Below are 15927 nucleotides of genomic sequence, written 5' to 3' on the forward strand. Positions count from 1 at the left end.
GAAGATGATTGCAATGTTTTCACCATCATACTGATAAAAACTTTTGGTAAAAGAAAAAAAAACACACAGAGAGGCCCGTCTAATCAGGAAACTCAGCATGCATATGGAATGAGAATACATAAACTATTCAACTAGTTCTGATAAAAGATGATATTTTTTATTTCACTAGCTAAATTCATGTTCTTGTATGTGGCTCAGAAAACATCATCAGGCAAGCAACTAGCATTCTCAGCAATCACATTTCTTTCCTTTAATTAAAGTTTTCCATTAAATCCATGATCTTTGAAGTACTTATAATAATTCCTTTGACTTTCTGAGTATCTGTATTAATTCCCTCTGAAGCTCAAGCTCTGGAATACTCCCTACTCCAGGGAAAACTTACAGTAGAATGTTAGGTGTAACTGAGTTGGCTTTGGTGGCATCTGTATTTTTGGCATCTACTGCTTCCCTGGCTAGGCATAACTGGGATCAGAGTGAAGTTTTAGTGCAACTTCCAATGTATTAAATCTCCAATGTATTAAATCTCAGCTGATAGAATACACATTGAGATGTGTCTTTTTAGTCCACTGATGCCACAGGAGCATTTTGCCCTCTTTTTACTCCAGGAGACAACTGTATTCTAAATATAGGCAAACCACTTCATTACTTGGTGCTGCTCTTTGCAGTATTCTCGATTGAGTACGAGACTGGGCGTTGGAGTTTCCCTTGACACGCTAGACCAAGTACATTGAAGTTGAAGTACCCTGAGTGTCATGCAACCTGGAAGACTAGCAGCATCAAATCGTTGTATTCCAAGGGCATAAAAAAATTGTGGCAGCTATAGCTAGTGGTTAATTAGGTTAATTATGTTTGAGCATGGTACTTCTAGAGCTTCTTATTTTAATATTGCTTATTTGATAGAGATTGAGCGATTGCAGTATGGGGGGGGGGTATGTAGTATGCGTCCTTGCTTAGCTATTCTGTTCTGTTGTGGTGTGTATTTAATGTAAGGTTACAAATAAAATTCTAATGGGAAAAAAAAAGTTTTTAAATAGATTTGTTACCTAACTGAATTATGGCTTGACTGGAGGCAAAGTGTCTAGCTGAGAGTTTTAAGATTATAGTCAAGGCTAAGTTTGAAATAAAATGAACGTATTATGGGAACAAATTTTTTTTTCACCTTTAGCTGAATGAGTTTTCACCTTTAGCTGAATGCGTACCTATTATAAAAGTATTAAACACAAGGGTTGCTTTCCTTTTGACATAATTTACAAAAAAAGTATTATATTCAGCATTATTTTAATGTCCCTTCTGTCATTTTTGCTGTGGCAATGAAAACTAAAGGGTAAACCTGCAGCCTGCTGAGACATGTAGCACCCCTCTAGTTGTATAGTTGTAGTGCCCCTTTAAGAGAGAGGGAGCCCCTAGTCTACAACCCTCCAGGCACTTTGAGGCCTTCAGCTTATCCAATTGGTCTAGGGGCTGTTTTCTGCTGTTGCCTGACCCTAGAGTAGAGGACTACCAATCATCAGCATCAGGTGATCTGTGCGTCAACTGTTAAGACATTTGTCTATCCCCACCCACAAAAAAAAGGCATTTGAAACAGTATAAAAAATTAAGCCAATTCTAGACAACTCAGCATTCTCACCAGGCATGGAGGATCAAGCATTTTTTAAACTACAGGAAGCTGTTATCACATGGGCGGCCCATTTTCTCCTAGATGACTAATGGATTTCATGGATCACTCCTTAGCTCACATTCAGTGGACTTTAGGCTAATTTTTTGGAGAGCTACTCAACTTCTACACTTTCTGCAAACTCCCCCGGTGGGCTCAAACTTTGTTAGGCCTTATTACCCAAATTTTGAATTATTTTGTGATGGCCAAGGATCCACCCATGCTTTATCATTTTTTAATCCCAACTCAACTCAGCTCCCAGGGACTAATTTCCCTACTACTATTTTCATTACTGACCTTTGGGTCATCTTCTTCTTCATCATCAATGTGTGGTAAAGATGTTAATTTTGGCTCCACATTCGTTAAACTTCCGTTCCTTACTTTGTCTATGGAACCATATGCACTTAACCCATCATGTGCCAACAGGAGTTTGGTCTCAGGTTCTGATTTGTCCTTCTCTTGTGTTCCTAGAGGAACCTCAGGAATGCTGAAAAGATGTACAATGAGAAGCACCATGAAGACTGAAGCTGCAAAGAAATACATAACTTGAAATTCCGAACCCATCAGTCTTCCGAGGAACGTAGCACCCCAGTCGATAGCTCCTGTTAGATATCCTAGTGCACCTCCAAGTCCTGAATGAGTAAAAACAAATATACAATTTACAAAGTATTTCATTTCGTATGTATGTGGTTTCACATTTTGTTTACATTATGGGAAATATAAATTATTGGATAATTTAATTAAATGAAAATGTATATAATCATTTTATATTATGTTTAAACCCTAAGTTCAGGCATTGTTTTACTACTATTAGAGTGTGAAACAGTTCTGGCAAGTTTTTTTATTTAGTCTTTGACTACATAGAGTCTCAATATGATGGTCACCCAATCAAAAAAAACAAAAAAACCAGTTTGCCCTAATGACTTTCAGCTGACATTCTGCCCCAATAATGATTAACAAACACTTTTGTTGAGCAATCTGATATTTACATCTAATTATTAAAAATAATAAATATCTTATGACTAGCTTTAATTATAACTTTATGAACGCTACAAAACTCGCCAGAAAAAAAAAAAAACACAAAATCCTAAATATATGAAAGCTAAACAGCACCAACGGGCTATTATCTAATACAAACTCTTCTTCAAATAGACATTGGTACTTGTCCTCATAGTTTAAAAATAATGCCAATATTACAAATTAATTGCTATCAATAGAATGACCTTCCTCTTTGTATCCATCTTTGCTGTAAGCAGTACTTGCCTACACAGATTGTTGTTCAATGTAGGGGGTAATTTTCAAAATTGAAGCTCCAACTTTGGTTGTTTTAAAGGGAACAAATAATGCAACTGTTGACCTCTATTTAAGAATGTAAAGTTTCCAGGCTGTCATGCTAATTTTAGTACAGCAATACATTAAAGGGTTTAATTGGGCTTTATTGAACAACAATTAGCATTGGAGTGTACAGAAAATAGCAATATCTGCACTTGGTGAAGCCCCCAGAAGAAGATGACTTTGGTAACTTGAATAGAAAACGTAACGTTTCATCAACTAGATTGTAAGCTCTTCGGGGCAGGGTCCTCTCCTCCTGTATCACTGTCTGTATTTGTCTGTCATTTGCAAACCCTATTTATTGTACAGCGCTGCGTAATATGTGAGCGCTATATAAATCCTGTTTAATAATAGGAAAAATTGTTTTATCAAACAACAGATACTCTACAGTCTCTCTACAAACTCTATAGATGCCATACAGTGATTGCTGATTATTAATCACATCCCTGCCAAATTGTGATGCGTATTAACAATTTTTCATAGCCACTATTCAGCTGCTAATTCCTAACCAAATTAGATCCTTTCAGAGTTACAAATGAAAGCAATCAGCTTTACGCCTTTAATGAAACCCAAAATGTTGCCAGGAGGTCATTTTACAGCTATATTTAATATTATTTATCTTCGTTTTAAAGTACTTGATGTCCACTTGATGAAACAGCAATGGTAAAATGATAGGTCTTACAACATTCTCGGTAGAACTAAAATAAAATAATAATGAGGCAAACAAGAGGAAAAATTACCTTTTATACATTACAACAATTAAATAGAACAAACCTATTCAATCAAGTCCTACATTCCTGATAGAATAGAGAGAGAACTGTGTCAATTTATGGGTTCTTTCTCTGGTTTCCTGGTGGACACTCCTATTGTATAAAGAACGAGTAAAAACTTTAGCCAACAATAAAAATAATAGCCAACTTTAAAAAAAAATTAATCAGGGATGCACTAATGGAACACATAGAACCATGGTCAGAAATTGGGATGTTACACCCTTTTGTGTTTTGCAGGGTTTACAACAAAATAACACTTAGAAAAGTATTTTATTATTAACTAGTATTTATATAGCACTGACATATCATGCAGTTCCTCAAAAGGGCCTCGCAATCTTATGTCCCTACCTCAGTCATATGTCATTAACACAGTCAAAGGTCAAGTGTGTGTGTGTGTGTGGGGGGGGGGGGGGGGGGCAATTAACCCAACCACAATGTACAGTTGATTATTCTGGAACTGTCAAAATTAAAAGTTGATCTGCTTAAGGAAGAGGTTCCCTGCTAACTTTACACAGGAACTTTTTATGCTTTTTTGATGGCAGAAGACACTATGGAGTTTCTTCTGCAATAGATCCTTCGGCCACCTGCTGGGGCTTTTTTGCTTTTTATACTAAAGGGCTCATGATCATGACCAGCTACATGCTTGTGAATAAGCAGCGACATCTTCAAATGGAAATCAAGCAATTCAAGCTCAAATTCTGGATTTCAATATCCCACACAAGGAAAAAGTGCTCAGTGTTGACGAAGTGAAATCACAATTTAACGGTCACAATATAAGAAAACAGGCCTAAAGTCAGCTAAAGAAACCATTCCTACCAATATTTACCAAAAATAATAATTACATGCTCGTCATAGGCAATATTACCAAAGTATTGGTAAGGCTTTGCAAGGGGTCTCAGATAAAACTAAATGCAGATGCACTGGAATGCTGAGGCAAATTCAAACAATACCACTCAAGAAACAACCTACGGTACATAGTGGCATAGATTTTCTCAGACATGGAGCAAAATGACAGCACTCCATACATCAGCCTGGCATCTATTGACAAACCATCACCCTGTCAACTGAAGAAGAGCAAATGTTATGGTTTATTAGAACATAAGAATAGGGAGGGATAATATATACTGCTGACAGATGATTTACAGTATATGGCTAAAGGAGGGGGGTATAATGATTGAGGGTATATCGCAGGGGTAAAGGAATGGGGGCAGGACTGGTGATTGCGAACTGCTTTTCCACTACACATCTGTAATCTTTGCATGCTTTTTGTAGAGTTGGTTGACTATTTTACTACTGAGTAGTTATTATGCCTTCACTGCTGCCATGTGACTTTAAAGAAGAGTCTTGTGGTTTTAATTGCTTCCCAGAATATAAATGTGTCTGCTTGTACAAGGGGAGTTAAAACATGGGCAAGTTCTGGGACTGACGCAAATGATTCTACGTATTTAAAAAGTTGATGCGTAATAGGCTGAACTGTATAAAAATAAATATAATTCAGTGGCAAAAAAAAAAAACATAAAACAGAGCGGCAAACATATTTTACCTTTCCTTCTATATTCCCACACTTCCTTTTTTATCCCTCCAATGATAATATCTAGACATCATTGACAACATACAATTTTCCCCCTTTCCAGCACAAGTGTGGATTCCACATCATTAGCATTAAGCTGTCACCAGAAAACTTCGGGGGGTTATTATTCACAGTTTAAAAGGGAAATAAGTGTGCAATTTGCGTAAAAGCAAAACATGATGTAAAAATGAAAAGCAAAGAGATATGCCTTACAAATAATTTTTGGTTAGCAGAGTAAAGTTTAGTTACCATTTAGAAGTAATGCACTGGGAGCACAGGAAATTATGTTTTGCTTTATGGTTACAAAGATATTTACTAACTTACTAATTGGTGTTTCACATGTTCTACAAAAGCAGACTGTTGTAAGAAGAGACCATGCATATTCAAACAGATTCAAGAATACTTTATTACCAGAAGTGCTTGAAAAGAGTCTGAATTTAAATAAAAAAAAAAAAAACACATTTCAAAAGCCTAGATTTAGAGCGTATTATTTAACTGGCACAGCCAATTCAGCCAGTGGTCAATGACATCTTTTAACTTCCACTGGCTGTTTTGCCAGAACCATACACTAAAAGGCTAAAATATGTATATGTTTTTTTCTTGACCCTCCCCCCCATTTTAATATGAGTCCCTTTCATAGGCTTGTGGTCTTCCTGGATAGGAAATTATTAGCAGTAAATATGTGCCCTGTTTTTAGCCATAAAAGCTTCTCTGGAACCTGGCTTACCAAAGAAGGAAGCAAGAAGCAAAAAATGCTTACCCCTTTACTTTAGCAACAGTAAACCCCTGTCTGCCCCCAACAGGGGCAAGGGCCATTGTTAGGGGAAAAAGTCACAATCACAACACCATGATCCCAGGAAGCTTATTTGAATAAACACACTTTCCTTTAATTATGCGGATCCCTTAATTCTTCTGGAGGTTTCCTCAATTGGGCCCCGAGTGACCTGCTATCCATCTTCGCCCTGGCACAAAGGAAGCGCTGGGCAGCACCATTTTCGTACGTTTTCTTGCTTCTTCGATCTATGTCACCTGATCTTGAACTACACAGGCACAAGATCGGGTAATATAGTCCACTGGAAATGGGGAAAAAGTGCTGATCTCACTGTGAATGCATGAGATCAGCATTTTTCCCCTTAATGTATGAAAATGTTCCTTCATACAGCCTCCTGTGATGCGTGGCGTAGGTCAACAATGTCCAAAGATGAGATTCCACGAAGATCCTTGCAGCTTCCCACTGCACGATGAGTGGAGTCCTGCATTGTGTACATGTGTTCAGCCATTCCAGCCAGCAAACATTGGCAGCTGCGAGTCCAGCCATTACTTGCCATTTGTAGGTATACATATGCAGCATACTAAACTCTGAATTAGGCTCGGCTTGCTCAGATACAAGGCTGGAATAGCTCAGATCCAATCCACTATTATTTATTACCGCAACTCTTTATGCAGAGCACCAGTTTCTGATGATGGCCTCACTGCAAACTCTAAACTCTTAGAGCTCTTTGTGAGCTTTTATTTTTCTGAATATATTAACATATACTCATCTTAACATGACCATTGCTGAAGATGTTGTGTTACAAAATTCGCATTATTCAACAAAAGAGTATTCTATCTTTTATCCAAAATTGCCAGACAAAAGTAGGAATGGATAACACCTGCAGGTTACCACTGAATACAAATGAATGATGCTCAGCATGAATCTATATATCAGCAGCTGTAGCCTCTTCAACACCAGTAGTATTGATGATATCTTGAGTGAAACACAAGGAGAACTCTTGTGACCTGAGCACACCCTCATAGATTATTCACTTAAGACTCTAACTTAGATATGCAATAAATAGGGATGGGAGAAACAGTGTTTAGTTCAAGAAGGCACTCACCAGTCAATAAAGCATGGTAATGAAGCCCTCTCTCCTTATCTTGGTGTGAGCACACATCAAACAGGTAGGCTTTTATCGGTCCATCAATGAAGTCTGCTGCAAAGTCAAAAGCCACAACTCCCAGCATGGTGATTACTATCGCCCAAGTTCTCTTCTCTGCTCCACCGCTGTCTTTAAAAACGGCTGTAAAACAAAAAAGAAAAACTTAGCTTTTTGACCATGTGACACGCAATACCAATTTATGTTTTCAGCATTTATTCATTATAAATTGGAAAGGGGGGGGGGGGATTCTGCCCCATGCATCATGGCTTGCTGAAGTACATTGTACATGGGATCGCAGAAAACTTGTTTAACTGGAGTATAAACCTGGGGCATGTAGCTGTCACTACTATTATTCAAAATAGTAATCAATAGAAAAAACAATACAATTGATATTAACAAATATGTCCGTGGTTTTTCAATTTTTAAAACAAAATAACATGGGCTTTGTCTGTTTATCTTTTTCACATTTTTACAATTAAAAAGTCTTTTGTACTTTTGAGTAGGCTATGATGGGTCACTTGCTCCTAAGTTATTTTTTGTGAATTATTACACTGGTCAGCAGACATTTTCTTGCCAAACAGGTTAAAAACATTTTAGGTTATGTTTGACGCACAGTTTCCAAATATTGTATTGGTTTTGATTGGCTCCAGTTTTTGAAATAATGATCTCAATAATAACCTGACAGAAAACTAATAAAACATGAAAATGTATTATACTAGATATATATACATTTTTTAAATACTTAAAGTCAATATATTATATATTCAGTATATTTACAAAAATAGTTACAAACAACCGTTGAAAAGCTCTTTTGTTTGTATGGTTTCCTTTTATGCTGATGATCAAGAATCAGGTTGAAGTCTCCAGCAGTAGTCTGCCATCATGTGTGTATCCTATCTGCCCTGATACCTTTCTTGCATCACCTTTATGTCTTGATGGAACCTCTCCCCTTTGTTCCTCACTGAAATCGCCAAGGTTTTCTGGAAAGTTTTCCAAACGGTTATGGAGATAGTGTACCTTTATACTCATAATAGAACCCAAATTTCTAATGTTTAAGAGCAAGTTTTGTACCAGTTCTGTGCTTTAGGGTTACCCAAGAAGTTCTTGACAACCATGACATAGCTGTGCCAGGCAGAAGCTTCAGTATCAGTCATGTAACTTGTGAAATTGTAATCATTTATCAGTTTCTGAATCTGAAGTCCATCAAAGATTCCTGCTTTAAATTTTTCAGTACTCAATCCTGGGAAGAATCTACAAACGTAATTGAAGCAATCACCGTCCTTGTTTAGAGATCCAACAAATTGCCTGATTAATTCCAACTTTATGTGTAGGGCAGGGAGAATTATTTTTTCTTTGTCAACCATTGGCTTGTTAATGATGTTCGTTGCAGCTTTTTTCAGGTTTTCCCTTGGAGGCCAAGTCACTTTTTTCCAGTGATCCAGCATTGGGCTACTATCCCACAAGCAGATGAAACATGGGTACTTTGTGTATCCACTTTGCTGTCTAAGTAGGAAGTTCACAACTTTTAAATCAACACATATGCATCATTGGTGTTCATGATAGCAAAGCTTTTGTAAGACCATTATGATATTTTCTTTAAGTTTTGTTGAGTGGAATTGATGCATAGCAGTTGCCATTATGCAGGAAAACAGATTTCAAACTTCGAGTGGAACGGTCTATGAAAAGCCTCCAGTCTCGTGCTAGGTATTCTGGTACTCCCATATGGGCTGGTAGTCCAGGGATGTTACAACAGTACACGAGTTCTCCATCTTCACTGGAAAATGGTAGGAGTGTCATCTTTCTTTTAACTTCCAGCCACAGACAGGTATTTTCTTTTAGCCTGGATGCTAAAAGTTCAGATGCTTGTTTTGACAGACTTAGATCACGTATTGAATCATTGAGCTTTTCTTGGGAGAACTGCTGGTTTGATGAAACACTTCCTTCACTTCCACTGCTAACTCCTGGATTACACTCCAAACCCTGTATATCCTCCATGTCGGATACAGGAAAATCAGGGAGTGTACTTAACACTGATATGGGAACATCAGCACCATGCGGCACAGGTCGTCTTGCTGATTCCAAATCAGGGTACTCCCTCTTGTTTTTCTTGTAACGAATAAAACCTTCCACAGCACACAAAAATAACAATCATTATGATGATTTTTGGGCTTTTGCCATACCCTAGGTACACCAAATTTCAAACTTTACATTTCCTAGGGTGTCATGGCCACCAGGGACAGCACCTGACATCATAGTCAATTGCTTTCCAGTGCCAATTCTCTTTCTTTAAAAGCTACCATGTGCATTTGTCAAATTAAATTAAAGTTTCAGCGGTGCAGGAGATGGAGTTCCAGTAGAGAAGCAGGCTCTAATTGTCTGGCAGGAGATTTATCATTTTCAAGCTCAGATCAAGCAAGGGGGTCTATGTTACATCTCCAACCTGTCAATGAGAGACCATAGTTAGGGGTAAGGACCCCAGTATTGCAGGGTACTGGATTCTGAAAGCACCCCTTTAATAAGGAGGCCACCGAATATCCACCCCCTTAGCCTCACCTGGGGAATAGTAATAGTAACTATTACTAACAGTAACTAATAACCTCTTACCCATTCCCAGAAAGTGTTAAATAATCCCTAGAAACAAAAGCACATCACAATAGGAAAAAACACAAATATTTACATTAACAGGGTCTATCAATGTCCAAAAATTATGTCTGATGATGATTCCCATCCAGCGCTGGCCAGCTCTGCTTTTGCTAAACACAATGAGGAGAGTCCTTGTTCAACCAATCCAGCAAAAAGGCAGCCAATACGGACGATCCCCCAGCTTCTTTCCTGCTGGACTGGCTGAACAGTGAACACAAAAACAGAAGCTCTGCCCAACAGTTATGTGGCCAAAGATGTTGCTGGCATTTTCTAGAAAGAAGGAAAAATAACCTTTATTTGAAACCAAAATAAAATTCCCTGAGGAAGTCTATGAAACCACAAGTAGAACATACAATCTCAATGCATATAGTGTCCTTGCTGGGATTTGAACCCAGTGCTGCACGGCCAGATTGCTAGTCAATTTACCTCTGTAACTCAAGGAACCAACACAAGATTTATTCTGCAGATAGGATAGACAGGCTGCGTTATTAATAGTCATCAACTTTTTCCAAATATACAGTGTACCCTTTATTCCTTTCAAAGTAAAGCTGATGAAAAAAAACTGGAAGTAAAACTAACTATAGCAACTGAGTGTTAGCAGAATTTTTTTGGTGCTAATTAAAACATGGAAAGAAAACAAGCTGATTGATTTACAAGTAGCAAAGTAAAATGGAACGCTAGTAACTTGTGTTAGGCATCCTAAAGTGGAACACAGCACAAATACAGCTTTTTTATATCTAAACAATCAATTAAAATTGATTGTCAGGATACCCAGAAACCCCAGCTTCCCCTGCAGTTGCCAGAACTGAATGAATATTCAGAATGGCCAAAGATAGCAACTTGAAGAAATTGTTAGCGCCCCGGGATGAGACATGGACTGATGAAAATACCAGGAAAGGGGTTTAGTTCTTCTTCAAGGAGAGTATTGGAAAAGGTTTTGCATTTCTATCACTTTATCATGATTTTCATCCCTATAGCCTTTATAGTTTTGCTGGTTACTACAAAGGAAGCAGAAGTACCTTCCAAACAGGGGAACTACACAGAGATAAGGGAAAAAGCTAAATATTCACAGTTGGAACACAGACCAAACAGACCAAACCTACCCTAGTTTATCCAACACAATGCATTTATGTAACCGGTAGAAAGTGCAAACCGTTAGGCTTTACTGTTATGTACACGCATTAGATGGTCGTGCTTGTTTCAGGCAAAAAACTGACATGTGTACAGTGGTCCCCTAACATTTTTGACGGATTGATAAATGTTTAGTCAGGAATGACCCATGTACAATGTGTGAGGGGTTATGCTCAGGATCGTCTTTGCTGGGGTTACAGGACTCTTGTCTGGCTCATCCAACTCAGATCGCACACCGAGGTATAAGTGTTAAGCTGACTTGTAGCCAGGTTTATTGAAGGTTGCAGATAAAATAACACAACAGCAAAAGAAAACCTTGCCTGTCCGGCACTTTCTATACATAAGACATCCCTGTCTATCATCTGGAGGGCTTCTCCCAGTCAGCTCAAAACCAAGCTTCCAGCAACCTTTTACTCACTTTTGAGCTCATTCACACAGACCAACTTGAGCTCACTCACACAGACCGACTGTGTCCCCAAGCAAAGATGTTATATCCCCACCCTCAGTGCTTTTTCATCGATTACCTCACAGGTGAGAGTCTTACACCTGCTACTTCACAAAGGAGAGGAATCCTGGGCAATTGTATCTTCCTTCCACCACCAATCCTGCATTGGTGTCACAGAGGGCACAGTGGGGTGCTGCTCATTCATCCCACCGCTCCATAGAACAGAATAGCACTGTGTATACAGTGCACGTTTGTTCATCTGTCACTGGAAATGACCACAAAAGACACTTTAAGTTTCCAGCATCAATTCTCTGACACCATCAGACATCTGTATGAAGCCATAGATGCAGAATTCCTCAAGCAAGTATAGCTACAGTGTAGAAAGCATAACTGCACAAAACGATTAAGAACAGAGAATGCATTGGGTATCTTTGTTTAGAATTATATTGGTTAGGCAGTGCTTTAGAAAATGGTATGCTGGAGTTGGTCTACAGCATATAATCAATGTTTGGCTCCTGGTCCTGAAGTTAATTATTCAAAATGTAGATAAAAAGAAATCTGTGTTTGCAATTTTTGTCTTCAGTCACAATGCAGACACAGTCAACCAATAAACAAAGCTAACTACACAATGGTCTGAGCATATGACTGCAGCTTTCACAACACAGGGAAATAAAAGCAAATGTTATATTTAAACAGTTGATGGCTTTCCCTTGATATATTCATATGTTTGAAAAGTACAGTTAACCTTTAATGCAAATTGCTCCTCCTCTTCACATAACTGTATTTTCTGGAAGTTATTGCTTTTACCATGCTTGTGTCACAGGGGAAAGTATCATATCAAAACCTAAGTTGATAATTGATTCTTTTTATTTCAGTAAAAAAAGAAAAAAAAAAGCATTTTCTGCAGCTAAGCTTCACATAAAACATTATCCATTAACTAACCATTTTCTTCTCTTCCTATTATAAAAAACCTTATGAACCTACTACTGTGTTTGTTGTCTTGAACAATATAAAATATCAATTACTAGACAGCCTCTTAAGGTAAAGCTATTATAAACCAGAGTAACCAGAGTAAGTAAAATGCTTCAAGTGAATATTTGCATCTATTGTTATAAGATGCAATATCCTATTTTTTTAAGATGCATTCAAGATGCAAAATATAAGATGCATTCTACCCTTTATTTATCTTCCAGTGGCTGGTTGGAAGGGTGTTCTCCTTTGGAAATTTTATTAAAAAAAAAATAGGGAAAGGGTAGAGGAAATAGTTTACTTCCCTGAGTGTGGAATTTTGGCTCCTTGTTCTATATATGTATGTCTTTAAGAAATGACAGAACAAGGAATGAAAGAGGGTGTTTCGAGTTTGATTTACTTTTAAAGGGTAACAAAATTATCAATCAGGCAGGTCTTCCCCTATGTGGTAGTAAACGAACGCTTGCAGCATGTGCAGGAGCTACATCATCCCGGCCAGACCAGTCCAGATGGTCAAAGAGGGGAACCAGTAAAAAAAGAAGAAAGAAGATGACAGCACTCACGCCATATTAGGGGCAGGTGTGTGTATATAAAAAAATCAGGCAGGTTATGGTATTTTATTGAAGAAGGGACAGGTGATAAGTGGCCTGCCTGGTCGCAATTTTTCTATTTTTGGGGTTCCATCTTTTAAAGATGCAATAAAATAATGTATTTAAATGTACATTAAGTTAATTTGGGAGATTAGAAGGTGGACATTAAGTACATGCAGGAGAATGATTTGAGGCTTGGGTTAATCCCTACAATCATGGACTACAAATACTGAATACCATGGAACAATGCTAAAGATAAAGATACTCTAGAGGTGGCTACTGTTTATATAAAAAGAATATCTTCAATGTTAACTAAAAAAATTAAAGATTATAATGGAAGACTATGTACAGGAAGCAGACTAAACAAAACTATGAAAACTTTTTTCTAATATACATGCTCCAAATTATTATTTTTAAAGGGTGTCATCTAAGTTTCCTAAAGAGGTATTGGTAAAGCTTTACACATTGGTTGGCATTAAGAGAACTTGCCATTGCTTATAATTGGGACTATACTGTTTATTCCAGGGCCCACGATACCTGAATGCTCATAGATTCCTCCAACCCCACCACCGCCTGAACTCTCATAGATCCCCAGCACCATCCTACGATTTTGTAATCAGCATAGTGAAAAATAAAATCAAGTCCTTCAGAATTTATAATCACACAGTTTTGATTAGGATTCTCAAGAAATCATTAGCAGTTTGACACTCTGGAGATTGCCAACTGAATTATGATTATTTGATAAAAAAAGTAAAGATAATTATTCAATTAGTAAGTCTATCTGCTGGGAGACTATACGATGTGTGCTTACAGTTATTTTAATAAAAACTGCAATTGAACTAACAAAGGAATTCAAGAAATTAAAGAACACAAGCAGAATAGAGCAGAATGCAGCACTGATCTCAATTAAAAAAAAAAAATAAAGCTGAACATGGAGAGTTCCTTCCGAAACCAAGAATATAGATTAAAAAGAAAAAAGTTGTCCTGGGGGAAAGTGAGAAATATATAGTGGGAAGTTTAAAAAAAGAAATCATATATAGCCAAGATAATATAAAATAATGGTGAAATCTTAGCCATTGCTAAAGCCATCTCAGAAGAATTCATAATTTCTCTATGGGAAATCAGGAATCCTTTGGAATTAATCATTTATTGGTCAAAGTAGAGTAGAGTATAGGAACGTTTTTTTATTTGAATGAAGTTTAGAGGCAGAACATTCACTTTTATATACTGAGGGGGAATTGAGAAATGTCATAAGAAACCTAAAACTGGGTTATGCTCCTGGCCCTGATGGATTTATTGTACAGGTTTAAAAGATATGAGCTGATACTTCTATTTGAGGCCAATCAATGTTGTTTCTCTTTTGAATTCTTTCCTGAACCAAAAAACTATTTCTTTAATTTCCAAGGATAGCAAGGATGGAACGCTTTGTGGTTTCTTTGCTTTGATAAATGTAGACATTAAGATATATGCCAGAGATCAGATAGATATAAATATATACCAGAAATAATATCCTTTCTGTTATACATATTATAAAGAACAGAGCTTTCCAGTTTGCCTTAGGGGAATCGATGGTAAAAAGGCCTTTGTTGGCCACATGGCCATTTTTCATAGTGACATTGGACACATTTTGCTAGGTAAGGGTTTTCATTGATAGGATTATGGCCGGTTATACTAATCCCTCAGTTAAAAACAAAGTAAATCCCATGAAAACAATCATAATTCACATGAGCAATGGCATGTTCCTTTTATGTTCAATCAATATATATGGAGCTATTAATATCTTTATTTTACTCTGCTGATGTTAAGGACATCTTATTTGTTCCCCACTGAGGTTTCTATGAAGTGCATGCTGATAAAAAGCCATTTGTTCTGATGTGGAAGGATTTGAGTTGATGTTTTTATGTCAAAAGAGAAACATAATTTCACATTACAAGTTTATAGGTTATAAACACATAAAAAAGACATCTCTATTTTTAGAACCAATGTCAAACATGAATGAAAAGATATTGTATAGTTTGTAAATGTTAGTGTGACTATTAAGCTCTGAAAAAAATGTTTTTCAGCAAAAAATAGACAAGTACTAGCAATCATATAGTGGGTGAATATTATGGGTTTAAATAATATAATGCTATGAGAATACATTTCAGAGTCCTAAAACTTTTACAGTGAACTTGTACTCCCATCTTATTCTTTTCAAAGTGAATATACTGCCTAAACGCAGGTTACTTGAGATGAGTATAGTAAGCAAAGCTAAAAGGGTTCTCCTTACTCATTCTTTGTTCTTCTGATTTTTTCCTGCGATTCACTCCTCGCCCCAATTTTTTAGGGACATCGCGTAGAGTAAAAGGCTCACAGTATTATAGGACTAAAAGGCACTCATTTTATATTTACATAGCAACTGTGCAGAGTCCATAGTCATTCTAAATCTGTTCCTAATTCTAAATCTGTTCCTAAGTCTGTGGTAAGCTAATTGGAGTGGAACACCAATTAGCTGAACAGTATCAGAATGTGGGAGGAAAACTGCAATGATGGGGAGAACATACAAACTTTATACAGGTAAGTGTCTTGGCTGAGGTGCAAATTTAGGACCCTTGTGCTCCAAGTCCACAGTGCCGCCATAATGTATCATTACTGTTCAATCGTAGAGCACCATCTGCTTTACCACTCCCTGAGGAAGAATAGGAACCCTGAGGTCATTGACCGAACTAAAAGGCCACTCCTAAAAAGTATATGCACTTGTAAATATATGGAGTATAATCTGGGACTTTTGGTTTATACTCAGGTCACTACTTCCCACACTACATATCTCCCACCCTTGTGTGTGAAATTCCCCCACCTACTAGATTGTAAGCTCTTCGGGGCAGGGTCCTCTCCTCCTGTATCACTGTCTGTATTAGTCTGTCA

At 37.3% G+C, this 15927-nt stretch overlaps 1 protein-coding gene across 1 annotated transcript in view; it reads right to left on the reverse strand.

The window, feature by feature from the left end:
• Nucleotides 1–15927, reverse strand: part of SLC45A2 (solute carrier family 45 member 2) — a 63049-nt gene that overhangs the window by 41282 nt on the left and 5840 nt on the right. The window contains exons 2-3 of the mRNA XM_072416572.1: nt 7204–7386; nt 1952–2286 (exon numbers count right to left, since the gene is read on the reverse strand). Coding sequence (XP_072272673.1) covers nt 1952–2286; nt 7204–7386 — 518 coding nt within the window. The remainder of the gene's footprint in view (nt 1–1951; nt 2287–7203; nt 7387–15927) is intronic.

This window comes from Pyxicephalus adspersus, chromosome 6 (genome assembly GCF_032062135.1).
Source record: "Pyxicephalus adspersus chromosome 6, UCB_Pads_2.0, whole genome shotgun sequence".
NCBI lineage: Eukaryota > Metazoa > Chordata > Amphibia > Anura > Pyxicephalidae > Pyxicephalus > Pyxicephalus adspersus.